A 17,317-nucleotide genomic window follows, 5' to 3' on the forward strand; every position below is an offset into this window, starting at 1 on the left:
TAATACATTAATAATAATTTTTGTTCGGATTAAGTTTGACTCATCGTATGATAATTTTTTATTTTAATTCTGTTTATTGCAAACTTTATCAAGTGCTAGTTGGAAAAACTGTAGAATGTCCTTTTTTAACATTTGTGGGAGAGGAAATAGACAAAAAAACCTACTTAACTCCAATCATATAAAATCAAAATCAATCTTAGAATGACTCTGATTTTAACAAGGCAAAATATGTACGCCCTTTACGATATACTAAATAACCCGTCAGGGCAATAGAAATAGCCCTGACGGGCCATAGAAATTAAATGAGCATCCTCGACGACATTATACATGATTCCTCCGACTTAGACATGAGAGTAAACCATCTAAATCCATGATAATGCCAATATGTTTCCTTAAATCCCCACCTTTTTTTCTAAATCCTATCCCCTCAGAAATTTCTGCTTCCTCCTTGAAATTATTTGGTGTCGCAATTTCTTCTAATTTAAAGGGCGATATCAATGTTAAAAATATCATACACAAAGCTAATGCATCTATCTCGCTCCTTAAGTTCCAAAGTAAATTTGGCGTCCGTCTTCAAATTCTTTAAGGATTTATACCTCCTTTGTCCGCCCTCCTTTAAAATATGTTTCTCCACTTTGGCACCATGGCATCTCATGGGAAGAGTTAGATAGAATTGAATCCATCCAAAAAAGATCCCTAAGAATGATTTTCAAAGAAGGTTAAGTTCCACACTATCTTCTTCTTAAAAAATAGATTAGAGACGCACGAGGGGAAGAGATTTTTCTTCTACCACTGTCTTTCAGAAATTGTGGTACTAGACCCTTGCATACAAAACATCTTTCCTAAATGATACTCCCTACCCGGATTCCACCCGTCCCGGGTTATTTCTGAGCCCGTACAAATCTTGTCCAGTCCCCAGTAAAGCCTTCGCTGCTTTGCCTCCAGATATTTAACAAATTCGGTCCCCTATAATACCGGAAACTTTATTAAAACAACCAGATAGTTCCCTTTTGTTATTACTTCTACAGATGTTGTCTATGTTTGTATATGTTCGCTTATTCCCCCCCCCCCCTTTGACGTTTTCAATGATCTTGTCAGTTTTCCTAATGTTTATATATATATATATATATATATATATATATATATATATATATATATATATATATATATATATATATATATATATCTATATATATATATATAATTTATTTTAAAGTCAATCTAATAAAATAAGTTTTAAACAAAAGTTAATGAATGAATTATTCATTCTGTCCATCTAATGCATCCTTTAGCCAGTTTTAAGTGTCTTGTTATTTTTTTAGTTTTTTTTAAGTTTTTGTCCTATTTTTTGCATTGACTATAAAACAACAATTGGTCCATCTGGGCTTGTGATAACGATAAAAAAAAAAAAAAAAAAAAAAAAAAAAAAAATATCCTATCCATCTTACATGACGTATCCGGATTCTAGATGTATGTAACATAATAATAACCCCAGGGTTGTCACCAGCAAGCTCGAAACTAACTTTAAACATAATCTTGGTGGAAATCAAACAACGCATGCGAAATGTGTACTTAGTGTGATCTTTGATACTGCTAACTTAGCAGTCACACTAATATTTTGAGGATTCTATTTAAGAATTCTGGATTTGTTCAATGAAAGTGTTATTATGCTTCCATCCTCCTAAAATAAATCTCTTGCTGAACCTGACAAAGAGCCTTAGTTCAACTCTACCTTTCGACCAGAGTAGAAGTGGATGGACAAATCCACCTTTTTGTTTAAAAAACGGGTGTTTTCCCGAGGATGGAAGGTGAACTTGAGCTCAACTCTCACCTACGAGAAAATGGTATTAGCAATGGTATACGTTAACAACAAAGGTGCCAAGTTTGTTGTAACACTTATCATACCTCTCAACTAATTTTAAAGTAACCTCTGTATAAAAACTTGCCACCTGTTCTGTTTATCAAGAATTGACTTCTATTTTTACGTTGTTACTATCATTGTAACGTTTGCCACTGAGGTGTTGCTTGAGGTATAGAAAGGGATGGTAATCACTCGGAGCAAGATCAGGACTGTATTGTGGGTTATCCAAATTTTTTAGCTATTACTGTCCAACAAATTATGGGTCTGACCAGCAGTGTGAGGTCTTGCATTGTCATGGAGAAGTACAATCTCCTTTGTCCGCATGCCAAGTTTTATTAATCGCTCTGCGGAGCTTTCTCAGGGTTAGGCAGTATGCTTCTACATTTATAGTGATTCCTCCGTTGCATGAAGTCAACCAAAAAAAAACAGCATGCCTATTCTCAAAACACCGACACCATGATTTTGCGCTGGGACAGACGATGTTAGGCCTTCAAATTTTCAGGGGAGTGTGTGTGTTTCCATTCCATGTTCTGTTGTCTCGATTTGGGTGTGATATGCGAAACCCATGTTTCGTCTCAGTTCAACCGATTGCCACCTCAGTGGCAACCGTTAAAAAGATGACGACGTAAAAACAGCAGTGAACTCTTGGTTCTTGGAGCCGGCGACAAGTTCTTAAAAAGACTTTACTTAAAAATTAGTTGAGAGTTATGATAATTGTTAGAAAAAACTTGGTAACTATGTCGAAAAATAGAGTAAAGTATACAATTTCTGAAAATTAATTTACTTTTTTGAAATAATTTTTGTTGTGTCCATATGTTCAAACGGACCTTAATTTAATACTGACCGCGTATTAAAAAAAAAAAAAAAAAAAAACACGCCTCGTATATGTATTAACCGCGCATGAATGGCATGTAAAATAATTTAAAAACAGTGTTAGCAAAATACGTAGGGTAGAAAAGTCCGACAACTGGTGCCAACTTCGTAAATACGTGTTAAATAAATATGTGTCAAAGTTATCTAATGAATTTTATCATTTTACTTACAAACTCAGAGAAGATGGAGGCGGTATGAACATTGGCGTTATTCTTCTTCTTCCATCTGCCATTCGTGATTCAACTTGTTTACCAATGGGCATAGGTGGCTGTGAAGATGTTGAAGTTACTAGTTGAACTTCATTAACCGGGTGAGGTGCCAACTTGGACTGATCAGCTGATTGAAGTGGAGTGACATCATTTTCTATGACCATAAGAATTGACGGAACCAAAGGGTTTTCTCTAATGACTCGGACGGGTTGATCTGAGGCGTAGCTTGACCCATACACACGTTTGAAAAAGGAATTCTAAAATTTAATCAATTAACAATTTGATATGTTCCTACCAGTAACATTTTGCAAAAAAATTACAAACTAGCATAAAAAGGATAAGAAAGATTTATTAGCAAACAACTAAAATAAGGTAATACATACATCTTCAGGAGAAAGATAATAGATTCTCAGATTGTGATTTTTGGCCATGCATATGGGACCAAACGAAAAGTACATTGTTTCCAAATAGAATGGAAAGAAGTCATGCGAAAGGATTTATTGAAGATTAGAGCTTCGTGGGGGAAGGGCTAAAGAGTGCAACTCTGGACAGATTGGGGTGGAGGAAGAGCACACTCAACTGTGTTGGCCTCAGGCGGCTTGGTACTCCAATGAGTAGTAGTAGTAATGAGTAATGAGCAGTAGTGAGTTCCTATGAGTAGTAGTAGTTACTACTACTATTACTACGACAGTAATAATAGCGGTGTGCAGCCAAACTATTTAAGAAAGAGACTTGATATATTCGACAGATAATCATGAAGCAAATAGAATGCAAATCCATGCGTGAAAAAAATTACATACATATAAACTAGTAATTCTAAAAAAAAGTGGCATTTCCACGAATTGCATTGCATAAATATTCTGATGTATATAAGCGATATTCAAAAATGGTAATTAAACGAATATTTTTATACATCTAAGCTTTTTCTTATGTTTTTTAGTTAAGGAATACAACAGAGGGACGAAGGCCTGAGAACAGTCGATTGAACTAAGATTTAGGGTGAATGTATTTAAGATAAAACATAAGGAAATCGATGTCTATGACTTTCCAAATCTTGTCGAAGAAAAGCAACAAATGCAATAGGGTTCGAATATAGATACTTAAGTTTTTAGAGCAAAATAATAGGTGAATACAAAGATTGCCTAAAGATGACCAGTGAAAGCTGGGGCCTCTTCTGCACCCGGGACAAAATCTAGAATATCGCCCACCCCGTCTCCCACAGAATTTTCGAGTCAAATTTTAACAAAGCTATCATTTTTTTAAAAATTATTTTCAATTTATTACTTAATTTTCTTTCTTTATACTCCATCAGTGTTGTATTTTACATTTATAGTGAGTTATAGATTTAAACATACATACATACATAATTCATATTTATTTTTATTTGTTATTTGAAATATTTAATTACCATAAATTATTTTAATTTTTTTATTCTAATTATTGTTATTTAATTATTTTATTACTTGTCTTAAATTCCAAGTTAGGAATAGGAGTCGAAAAACCTGACTGAGGACAAACATTATTCATTAAAATATCTTTGCATTAGTTAGGCTTGCGCCTATGACATTACTATTGATGATTGGTGTGCTTTGCTAGTACCCAGTAAATGAAATTAAGGTATTGTGATTGCATCTCTTCTAAGACAATCAACATCATTCATTATTTATATTTTTAAAATATTTTCTCGATTTTAATTAAATCCGTACATGTTGATTTCTAGTGATTTTTCACAATACAAGAGGTTATTTTTTATTTTTTTCTTGTTCTATTTTTTTGTTAGCTATATAGTGCTTTCGCTATTCTTGATATTATTTTCATGTATATTATAGCGGTTTAGTCGACTTTGTTAAAGGCTTTTTGGCGTTTTTTTTAAAAGGCTTTTTGGCACTTTGTTAAAGGATTCTGGGAGTGAACCCAAATATTCGGATATATATTAACATATATTCTTTCGCCATCTTAATCAAAAGTTTTATCCTTTATTTATAATTTCTTTTTTCATTTAATTTATTATTTAACCACAAAAGGCAAACAATAAATACTAATAAAACCATATCTAATCCAAGACTCTACAAACAACCAGGCTTTTTTACTGAAAATCCGTTGAACATAATATATCCAGTGGTTCAAAAGAAGACATTGTTTATACATTCTGAAAATGCATTAGTGTCTTTGGCTGCGGAACAAAGGTCGTATATTAACAAACTTTTCCGCGGGCGGATACAAAAAATAGGAATAAACTACTGCGAGAATATTTTCCATTCATGATAAATTTTGTGACCTTACTGTTCTGAGCTAATTGAAAGGATAAAGTAAGATGTTCCTTCCGCCATTGATAGGCCGTTCAAATAAATTATAATACTACTCTTGATATCCAAAATTACGCCAAGGACTGTAAAATTGGCAAGACAATTTAAGAGGAGGTCTTTGTAGTCCAGAGACAAGAAACAACCCGTGTATGACTTAAATCCCTTGTTATTGGATTCACTCTTTAGACTCAATTTTTAAAGTTAGGAATCAGGCAAAACCTTCAAGCGAGAAAATGTACTCCCACAACAGTCCTCAGGATGCAAATAAACTTAGAAGAAAAAATTTTTAATTACGCCTTAAGCTTATATATTTAATTTATACTTAATAGTCATGCAATTCATTATTGTTGTCCCAATGGTGAAGATGCCTGTGAAAGTGTATGTTTATTAGACTTTGGTGTTTTTTGGTGAACTTGGTTCTTATATCAGCGCTAAACAATTTCTTATAGCCCACTTATAAACAGCCGATCTGTAAAATTTCCTAGCTTAATCACTATACATAATAGATCATTGAAAATTTGAACGTAGCCATTATTTTTGTTTTTGGACATTTTTCTCGAATTTCAACCATATCATAGTGAGAGCTAAAGACAATAAATAGGGTTTAAAAAGTTGCTTATCCCCAAATTTAGGAACTGCTTCGTGCTGCGGTGAGATGTTAGTAGTAGTAGTGGTAACAACCTCTTCTAGGTCATTAGGATTTGAGAACCGTAACACCAGTGTTTTATTTTCTAGAAAGCAGTCTGATGTAGTATAATCTGTTTTGCGGCACACCTTTTGTTTAAAAACCGTAGGTAATCCAGCAGGATCGGATCTCATGACTGTGAAAGCTTTCCGTGTTATTTATCCTGTTGTTTCTAGTCAGTTGGTAATGCTAATAAATGAGTGTTTTAAGTCGGGTATTTTCCCCGATTGTCTGAAGATTGCGAAAGTGAAACCGCTTTTTAAACGGGGTGATAGTGGGAATTTAGATAATTATAGGCCTATTTCGCTTCTTCCTGTTATTTCTAGAATAATAGAGAGACTAATAAATGTAAGAATGGTTAAATTCCTAGAATCTAGGTCTTTTTTTCGATCTAGTCAGTTTGGATTTAGGGAAGGAATGTCAACTGAGCAAGCAATGATCTTCTTGACGACATTTGTTAATGATCATTTAGATCGTGGTCTTAAAGTGGCATCCGTTTTCCTTGACATAATGAAAGCATTTGATTGTGTGGATTATGAAATTTTAGTAAAGAAGTTAGATAATTGTGGTATCCGTGGAAAATTTTTGGAACTTGTTAGATCATTCCTGAATGAACGTATGCAGATTGTTCAAATCGAAAGTGAGACTTCTAGCCCGCAGAGAGTCAAGGCTGGCATTCCTCAAGGGTCAGTTTTGGGACCTCTTTTATTTTTGATTTATATAAATGATATTTACCGGTGCATTGAAGATATAAATATTTCGGATAAAGGGGATCGCGGTCACAGAATTATAATACCTAGTTTTGCTGACGATACACATTTTACAGTTGCTGCGAGGACAGAAAGAGAACTTCTACTAGTTCTGAAAAAGGGAATGGAACAAATAGAGAAATGGATGAGAGTTAATAAACTTAAATTAAACCATAAGAAAAGTCAATTTGTTATTTACGAAAGAAGCGTTAATTACTATCCCTGGATAGAGAAACTAGAACTTGATGGGAATGCCATAGAACGTGTCAGAGCAATGAAGTTTCATGGAGTGATATTTGAGGAATGCCTGAATTTCAAAGGCCGTTTTAATAATCCTCAGCTAGAGTTGCCCGACATTTGGGAATTATAAGGAAGCTAAAGTGTGCTTTCCCTAGACCGGTTCTCAGAATGTTTTCTTTCTCCCTTATTCATCCGTGTTTGATTTATTGTATATTGGCTTGGTCTTCAACGTTTGTGGGTCATTTATCGCAGATTAGAGTATTACAGAATAAAGCTGTAAGAGTACTTACTGGAGATGATAAGCGTTCCTCAGTTAGAGCAAGGTATGCTGAATTACTTATTGTTCCACTCTTTGGATTGATTAAGTTTCATAATGCTCTTTTTATGTTTAAACATCAGAATAAAATGCTACCAAATTGCTTTCAAGATTTTTTTTCTGCCTGTTTCTAGTTTTCATTCTTATAGTTTAAGACGTTCGAATGAATTCAGACTACCTAAGCCTGTGACAACTAGGTCAATGTTTTGTATCCACCATGTTAGCCCTCGTGCTTGGAATAGTCTGCCAGGTGATATAAAGAAGGTGACGGATGTTTCTGAATTTAGAAGTCTATTAAAAGAACATTGTTATAGGGTATATGGGGGTGAGTGAGTCAGTTCTCCGGTCTCTTTTGCCTTTAGTTTGCTTATGTTTTTTTTTTTGTGTTTGGTTGATGGATTGAGAAGGACAAGGTTAAATAAGTTAAATACTGATAATTGATGAGATAGTAATGAATAGGGGTGGTATAGTCGCTTATTAGTGATTTTATGTGATAGTTTTTTTTTCTTTTTTTTTTTTTTGGCCAAATAGGGTAGTGATCTCCTATACAAGTTTAGCTTCTGGATTTTGTCATTTTTGGTTGATGAATAAACCCTTATTATTATAAAAAAAAAAAATCAGAAACGATGAAGAATGCATGAGCCAAATTATAAGGATACGAGGGTTTATTAATAGAACAGTGCTTAAACAGACAAATACCTTTTCTGTTGCTGAAAGGGTCTCGCCAACTTCTTTCTTGTCAAATTCCATAAAAGCAACAGTTCCATCCCAGGAACAGGCCAAAAGTCTCCTACCAGTGTAGTCCCAAGAGAGGTCAAGCACCGGCTCTGAAAAAGTTTGAGACACGGAATCAACTGATAATTCGAACCATTCTGGTAAAAAAGGGGGGTTCCAGTACGCGACAGATAGAGAAAGAGAGAGAGAGAGAGAGAGAGAGAGAGAGAGAGAGAGAGAGAGAGAGAGAGAGAGAGAGAGAGAGAGAGACAAAGATAGAGAAAAAAAAAAGAGAGAAAAAAAAAAAAAGAGGGAAAATGAAAGAAAGAAAGAAAGAAAGAGAGAGAGAGAGAGGGAGAGACAGACAGAGAGAGAAAAAAAAAAAAAACCACAAACAAACTAGTTTTTACCTCCCCGGATATATACAGAAGCGTTTTTAATTATCCTATATAGCGGAGCTTATTCTATACTAGACTCGTATAATATGTTTGAACTACAATCTGTATAATGAGAAGTGAAGCAAAGGGCTGGAGGTTCCTTAAGATAAACGCATTAAAAAACTCGAGTCCATAAATACACTCTTATAACATTTTAAACACGTCAAATTTATTCTTGGTATTTACTGACTACCTAAACCCAGTATTGATACGATAAACCACATTTTTCAAGAGACAGACATCTAGTGGGGATATGTTTTGATTTACTAGTTTTGCTTTATATACGATTTTGGATTCTTGCCTTAAGAACTTTGCCATCTAGGTTTAGGACTTAGAACTTGGCCTAGAACTATGGGACTCCTCTACATGCATAAAATATATTTATATAATTACATATTATGTTTATATATTTATTATACATAAATTATTTAATATATTATATTTTATGTATTTATATCAGTTACATATTTCCAAGAATTATGTTTATTATACATTTTGTAGCTTTGACATCCACCTTTCACTTCCACTTTGTTTTCGTTGTTAACCCCCATCTGGTGAGAACAAATGTTTTACTCGGTCAAAATTACTTATAAAGATTTCCCTTCAAACAAATTAGCCAGCATTCACAAGCAGACTGCTTTCATATTGGCGCTTAAGCCCCGTATACTTCAAAAGGAGTAGAAACAATAATCAACTTCAGTACATTCTTTCCCCCTAAAGCGGCAAAATCTAAATTCTAAAGATGCTTTGTTGAAGTGAATACTTATTCGTGAGTGGGAAATAAGGAGATTGAATTTGTGAAACAGTTTATACAGCAGTTATTAGAAAAATACGCTTTATGCTTTCGTCACTGAACTTGAAAGGTAAAAGGCTGCTTGAGAGCCCTTATTTAAAGATTAAAAAAAGAGCTCGTGAATAGGACGATTCATATAAAGCTATGAATCTACATCTTTTAAAACGAGAAAAAAGAATAAATTGAAGAGAAAAAAATTTGTTTGAATAGGCAATCAGAGCTTTCCCATCACTGAGGTTTTTATTTAAAAGTCTCTAAGATTAATTTTTCACAAAAGCTGGGGGGTTTTAGATTGAAAAATTGAAAAAAAAAGTTTTTGGTAGTCTAGGAAAATTTTCAAGGTCAGATTTGCTGAATTCAAGAATGTTGCAGCATTTTCTAGGTGTTTTTCGATCAGATTTACGATGGTTCAGACAAAAAAGAAAAAACAAAAGACCTTTAAATAGTCATGTCGTAGATAGGGAGGGACCCCGCCCACAGAAAATCATAGGCATACTCTTGGGAAAATTATTGGAGATATTGCTAGCTTCATAACCAATAGATCTAAAACTAAAATGAGGAACCTTGACACAATTAAAAAAAAAAAAAAAATGATAAAAATTAAGAAAATCAAACTTCCTAAACCAAAAAAAAAATTGTGTAATCAATTAATATTTTTATAAAAAATAAATTCTTTTTCGCAATTATACCAGTTTTTCTTCTACCTGAACTTTTAATTGGCTGACCAGGTGATTTATATATATATATATATATATATATATATATATATATATATATATATATATATATATAAAAATATATATATATATATATATATATATATATATATATATATATATATATATATATATATATATATATATATATATATATATATATATATATATATATATATATATATATATATATATATATATATATATATATATATATATATATATATATATATATATATATATATATATATATATATATATATATATATATATATATATATATATAGTGCCAGAATCCTGTAAGAATCTAGACAAATAGATTCAAATAGACGACATACCTGGGAGAGATTAGAAACAATACCCTCTTGTTTTTTTTCGTAATACAATTTGTATTCAAAAAAATTAAATATTCCACACTCTTTTCAAGCCATTATTCTTTTTGATGCAAAATGACTTTTGATCTGTTGATGCGACAAGAACGCTAATTTGGTCATTTGAACTTGCGAGCAGTCCTGCTGAATATGTATATATATATATATATATATATATTTTTATATATATATATATTCAAATTTGGCGATCAATGCTGTGAAAATTTTTTATAAATAAAATTTTATCCTATAAAATTTTGGTGGTAGATGGGCCCATGGTTGAACTGTACCACTAAAAGGTTAAATAAAAAATTACTAACTCCATACGAACAAAATTGATTTCCTCAACTTACCAGTAAAAAGGTCGCGAAGGACAACAAGAGGCCTCTTGAGAAAATTCTGCCAAACACTTATAGATAAATCTTTAGAGCCGATGGCACATGTGTTGCCAATGATCCGCTTTCCATTATTCACCTTGTTGTTTTTTTGATAAAGACATGAGCTAAATCGCTAAAATGGCAATAAATTAGAGTAATGAATAGTATTCACATTAAATAGAGATTTGGGGGAGTACTCACTCAGCGCTTACTACACAAATTTCATATAAAATAATTAAAAAAATTACATTACAACAAGAAATAAAAAATAATTTAACAAATTACATTACAATACATTACAGTAAGTCCTATCTCATTTTTATGTGTGCTTCGCTGAGGACGGCTTCTATACAGAGCCGAAATATTAATTTAAGATTAAAATTCGCACTGCCCTAAATTAATTTCCCATTGTTTTAACATTGCAGCTTGTTTTTTTTTTTTTGTGGCAATAGCCTACGACACGATATTCTTGACGGCAATTTCGACACCAAAAGATTAATAAGGAAGCCCCTGCACCAATGGTGACTAAAACCAAGCTTGGTATACATCCAACATCATTTTAGCTAGAAATACATGCAAACGTTACTCCTGTTCACATGTTAACTATACACCTATATCGAATCAAAGTCTGCCCAATAACCATGTCCAGGGACGGCTGTGTAGTTAGACATTCATCTGAACAACGCTTTATACAAAACTAGGCCTTTTTTTTACGGAAATAAATAAGCCATGTAAAAACTTATAACAAAATTTGTAGGGGACACCCCGTCGGGGCACGTAAGCATAACAGTTTAATCCTTCCTTTAAAACTTAAATGTGCCAGAATTAGAGCAGAGATAAGAGGAAGGTTATGTCCCCTGATCAGCCATCATCAACTCTAAATCTAAAAGGAGTCCTTCAAATGAAGGAAAGTCTGGTAAAATACAGCCCCCTCCCCCTATTGAGCTTGACCACAAAGACTCATAATGAAGAACAAGAAAGTTTGGCGTAAATGTCCTTGTTGAGGATTGACCTGACCTCCAAATAGACAGACCTTTTGATCTTCTCCTGAAAAGAATTTGACCTACTATACAATAATGGAGATTAATCTCAACCGAGTCCATCATTCAGAAATAAGGTTTCAAATTTATGTCGACAATAACTGTTTTTATTTTATTTGAATTGTGTAAATTTTTAAGGGCAAAATGTGCCGCTGCAAGGCAATAGGCCTATGTCCTCAGAGACTGGAATCGTATCTGCATTAGGGCCAGGATCACAATTTCGAGGCTTACCATGGCCAAAAATATAACTTTACCATTGGCGCAGCTCAAGCATTTTTATTGGGGAGGGAGGCAAGAGGGGTCACATCCGAATAGTCAAGGGGCATGGGTTATATAAAAAATTCCTCCAAATTATTGGGACCCCCCCCCCCCGAAACGAAGACCCTGCGCTTTACTATGGTTAAGTCTCATTCCTCACTTAAAAGGAGCACTAGAACATACAATTTTTACTCGATTGTCTTGTGCCAATATTCTACTGTATTTGATTCGAAATGGTAACAATATAAAATTTCCTAATTTTGTCAAACTGAGGTCTTCTTTAATGTCGATATTTGGACAAAGGGCATGAAGTAGAGAACAAAGTTCTCATTTGGAAACTGAAGTTTCCTTCTAGTTTTTTCGGATACACTAAATACATTTTTTCCGGTATTCCATCCATCCCCCTTATCTGCAGACAATACAATATTTTCTAGGGCTGCTAATTTTGATACAAAACTGAACTTAATTAAGTAACACATTTCAAGTCAGCACAAAATAATATTTGTGATTTGTTATGTAGCAGCGATATGGCAAAATTAGTGATTGTTGAACATAAAATGCTTCCGAATATGCTCTTGAATTAAATCCCGATTTTTTTTCCGCATTTATAAATACATTCCGTATTTAAAAACCGATCTCAGCCCCCCCCCCCCCCCGCCAGATTCAATATAAAACGACTGAAAACAATGCCATAAAAGTAATAACTGAAAATTTAATTTTATCGAATATTTATTATTTTTGACATTATATTATTATTTTAATCCCTGCCTTTATTAAAATTTTAGCTTGTTTTCATATCCTTAGTTTTTTATTTGTTTTTAGATTTAATACAGTTGAAAGATTGTTCATCAGTGATCATTTTGCTTTTATTTATATTGCCTATTCTGTACCATGAAAATATTATACTTTAAAAAGAAACAGAATAGGATATCTTAAAAATTAAAAAGCATGGATTTGTTAATACCATCCACTGATAATAAAAGAACAGCATATCCTAGAAAAAAAAAATTCATTCATCATGTCTCCCAGTGGGAGCAGAAATGAAAAAAGCTACTTTACCACACAAGTAACGGCTTTTCTATGGCCAACTAGATCTCTCTGCAATTTCCATCCATCTCGGTCAATTATTTGTGCAGTTGGACCCCCGCCATTTATAGCATGAGCGCTAACAAGAGTTTGACCTTCAGGGCTCCAGTCTAATCTTAATACAGGAGTAGTTCCACTACACTAAAAATACAATAAAAAATTTCTTCAAAGAATTCACCACCTCACTATGAAGTAATTTAAATATAATTGACTATATCATTCACCAAATAGCCATAACTTCAGCTTTGGCTATTTTGAAGTTCTGGAGAAATAACGCCATTCTTCTGGCTTCTTTCTAAACATGTTTTAACAAATTGTTATGCAGCATCTTTGGCGGCACAACAGTTACATAACTACTGCCAAGGCGGATCAATATGTAACAGCCTAGGAAGCGTTTAGAGGTTTAATTCCAGCCTCAATAAACTACCTACGAGATTCAATTCTCAGTTAAAATCTTTTTATGAAGATGAAAAAAACTAAGATAGAATAAAGAATCGAATCTTAGAAAAAAATTCATAACAACTATGCACAACATTTGCCCCGAAATCCAGTAGAAATCGTGCAGCGGCCCATAGAGCCTTTGTTTGAATAGGCGCAAACAATTAATTTAAAAAATGATTTTCTGTTCTTTTTATCTTCGAAGTTCCGTGAACAGAAGACACAGGCAATAAATAAGGACATTTATATGATAGTTGAAACTATTTGGAAGTCAAGATGTAGTGAAAACATCAGATATTTTTTTGTTTAGCACAACTACCAAGTTTTGGCACCTTTTGTGCCATTTTTTATGTGCGTCTGTTTCAAATTACTTGCAATGGAAAACATTACTTTATTCAATGGGAATTAAAACAAAATTATTTCTTAGAAACCAGTTTTGAAAAAAGGAAAAAACAATTATTTTTCCCTTTCATTTGCAGTCCACGGTCAAAATGTTATGTAGCTGGTCATACATAATCAATGATGGCCACAATTTTGGGCCCAACCCATCTCGAGTCGAGCATGTCAGGGCTAATATAACCCACTGACGGCTAATGCTGCAATTGATTCGTTCATATACTAATTTGAACAAGGTCGTAAAATAGGCAGTGGAAGAAAGTCAAAAGAAATATTAAATACTCCTCCTGATTTCAATGCACAAATTATCGGGTGTATAACATGTCTATGACTTTTCGTTTTTTACAGTGTCTTCAGTTTGGAAAATATCCCTAAGTGTATTTACGGAAGGACTTAATCAAAACATAAAAGATTAAATGTCGAATGAATTATTTTTATTCTTAATTTTTTGCAAAAGTTCTTATTTTTAGCAAATACCTTTGCCTTATTCGAAGTTAGTTACTCAAATGCTTCGAAGCTAAATCCAAAAAGACAAGATGCAATTGATCAGAGTGATTTCTGAAAGAATAATTAAGAATCAAAGAGGAACAAGGGTTGGCAGATTTACTTTTCCAACTAAAAGATACTCTATTGAACAGTTAAACTTGCATAAATGAGCTTTATTCTTCTTATGCATATTCCCTCCATGGATTACAATTATACAAAAAGACAAGCTATTTCTTACGGAAGAAGAGAACTGACGTTAGAACTTAAAACAAGTAGGAATTATCCTATTTATAACCGTAAAGACCTCACTCTTTGCACTTAAGTTAAACTTTCCACCCCTCAATGAATATTTCAAGAATGAATGTTTTTGAACAAGAAGGATGTGATAATAAGTCTATTTTTTTTAGTGCTTTCATTTTTATAGCTTTAAGAAATAAAAAATTAACTAAGATGTTAAGGAATAAATATCATCATTTGTATATAAAACTGACAATGCACATTTTTTTCTGGCAAATTCATTTGATTTTTTTTTTCAGTAAAGTACAAATTATATTCTTACTTTTAGATAGCATAGGAGTTTAGAACCCTACTCATATTAATTTCTTCTCGTTTTTAGTTAACGCTGTTGTTTATTATAATTTCTGGTTGTTCCCGGCGTCATTTAATTATTGATATTGCTTTGTTGTAGTTGTTTGCTTGGTAGATTATTTGATTCTATTTTTGATCATTTTTGGTTTAATGGAGTTTTTTTTACTTTTTATGAAAAACTTATTTTGTGGAAAAAGTTTTTTAAATTAATTGTTTTAAATGACAAAGTTACTGGTTCAACTGTTTCAAAAATAAATCAAAGATCCGAAACTATCAACTCGCTATATTTAATGTATTTTAAAGTGACTCAGGATAAAACTTGCAAAACTTTAGCATAAAGAGGGGGAGGTTGAGAGGGTTCGGTGGACCACCTGATCCCCTATTCCAAAGGAGCCACATTTTCCAATAAACATCCCCACCCACAAGAAAATTTAGACATCAAAGCCTGAAAATGTATATTTAGCTCCCCTCCCCTCTTTTGAAAAAAATTAAAAGCATACATCTTTTTCTGGGGTGATAAACAATTTCTGTTTGTTTTAAATTTTAATGTGATTCCTTACTTTCGGTTGAAAAAATAGTTTTTTAGTTAATTGCTGACCTTTTCAGAGGCAACGCTGTGGCGCTGCCTATAGTAAAGGCCATACGGCTCATTCGATTGGAAATCGAAAGTTCTAGTGCCCTTTTTAATAGTCGAAAATGATTGGAGGGCAACTGGCCCCCCCACGCCCATCATTCTCCCAAACATATCCAATCAAAATTTTGAGATAGCCATTTTGTTCAGCGTAGTTGATTCTCATGATAGAAAATATATTTTTGAGGAGGATACTCCCCCAAAACCCTCAGGGAAAGGGTTTTAAGTTATGCCCTGGGGGCATATAAGGTTTTTATAGAAGGCGTTGTCTTAGAAACTACAAAACAGGCCCATTTAATTGGAAATTAAAAGACTAGTGCCCTTTTTAATAGTTAAACATGATTGGAGTGCAACTAGCCCCCCTCCCCCCACGCCCCAACGTTCCTCACACAAATTAAATCCCATTTTTGAGGTGGCGTATTTGTTTAGTGTAGTTTTTTTATAATTTAAAAAAATGTTTTTGTTCAGGAAAATCCCCTACATCCCTCAGGGCAAGGGTTTTAAGTTATGCCCTGGGGGCATTTAAGATTTTTACATAAGGCGTTGTCGTAGAAATTTTAAAGCAGGCTCATTCGATTGGAAATTAAAGAGCTAATACCCTTTTTAATAGTCGAAAATGATTGGAGGGCAACTAGCCCCCCCCCCCACTCCCATCATTTCCCCACACACATCCAATAAATATTTGAGATAGCCATTTTGTTCAGCGTAGTTGATTTCCGGATAGAAAATATGTTTTTTAGGAGGATAGTCCCCCACAACCCTCAGGGCAATGATTTTAAGTTATGCCTTAGGGGCATATAAGGTTTTTATAGAAGGTATTGTCGTAGAAACTTCAAAACAGGCTCATTCAATTGGAAATTAAAAGGCTAGTGCACTTTTTAAAAGTCGAAAGTGATTTGAGGGCAACTAGCCCCCCCCTCACGCCTACCTTTTCCCCAAACACATCCAATCAAGATTTTGAGATAGCTATTTTATTAAACGTAGTTTTAAGTTCTGAAAATTATGTCTTTGAGGATGACAACTCCCCCACAGCCCTCAGGGCAAGGGTTGTAATTTAAGGATTCTCCGAATCCTTCCCATTATTTCTTATGGAAGGGATGCTCATATAAACTTTGGTGAGGTCTTATTTGACTGAAAATTGAAAGTTATTGTTCACTTTTTAGGAGTCAAAAGAGATTGGAGGGTGACTAGCCCCCCCCCCCCCTTCCTCCACGCCCTAAATGCATCAGATAAAAATTTTGAGATAGACATTTTGTTAAAATAGTTCAAAGTTCTGATAACAAGAAACTCCGGTGTCGACCCAGCCCACCAGGGCCCGGGGGTAGGCGTTATAAGTTATGCCCTGGGGCATAACTTATTAAAGGGGTTTATAACTTATGGGAAGGGGTTTTGTAGGGGGAAAACACATAGGAAATCTATTCTAATTATCCAATTATAAGGTTAAAATACATACTCTGAGAAAGATGTAAAATTGCTTTGGCACACAAAATCCTATTAAGGTCAATTCCAAACAGTCGTGATCCCTTTGTGTCAGCAAGTGAAATGGTCTAAACCCCCTTATTGGAGCTATTTTTTCAATCCATTCAATGTTGTCAATCGCTGTCCACAAGTTATGCAAGCTGTCTATTGTTCATAGATAAGGGTTTTATCAAAGAGGTAATCGTATAGACTTTGAAAAAAAACATCATTCGATTTAAACTGAAAGTTCTAGATCCGTTTTTTAAAGTCAAGAATAATCGGACCGCAA

General features: G+C 33.6%; 1 protein-coding gene across 1 annotated transcript in view; it reads right to left on the reverse strand.

Moving 5' to 3' along the window:
• Hira (histone cell cycle regulator-like protein) overlaps positions 1 to 17,317 on the reverse strand; it is a 127,366-nt gene that overhangs the window by 37,841 nt on the left and 72,208 nt on the right. The window contains exons 5-8 of the mRNA XM_089098002.1: positions 13,005 to 13,172; positions 10,624 to 10,780; positions 7,939 to 8,066; positions 2,905 to 3,200 (exon numbers count right to left, since the gene is read on the reverse strand). Of these exons, the coding sequence (XP_088954128.1) occupies positions 2,905 to 3,200; positions 7,939 to 8,066; positions 10,624 to 10,780; positions 13,005 to 13,172 (749 nt within the window). The remainder of the gene's footprint in view (positions 1 to 2,904; positions 3,201 to 7,938; positions 8,067 to 10,623; positions 10,781 to 13,004; positions 13,173 to 17,317) is intronic.

This window comes from Artemia sp. Qi Xiang Cuo, chromosome 12, assembly GCF_049724085.1.
Source record: "Artemia sp. Qi Xiang Cuo chromosome 12, ASM4972408v1, whole genome shotgun sequence".
In the NCBI taxonomy this organism is placed as follows: Eukaryota; Metazoa; Arthropoda; class Branchiopoda; order Anostraca; family Artemiidae; genus Artemia; species Artemia sp. Qi Xiang Cuo.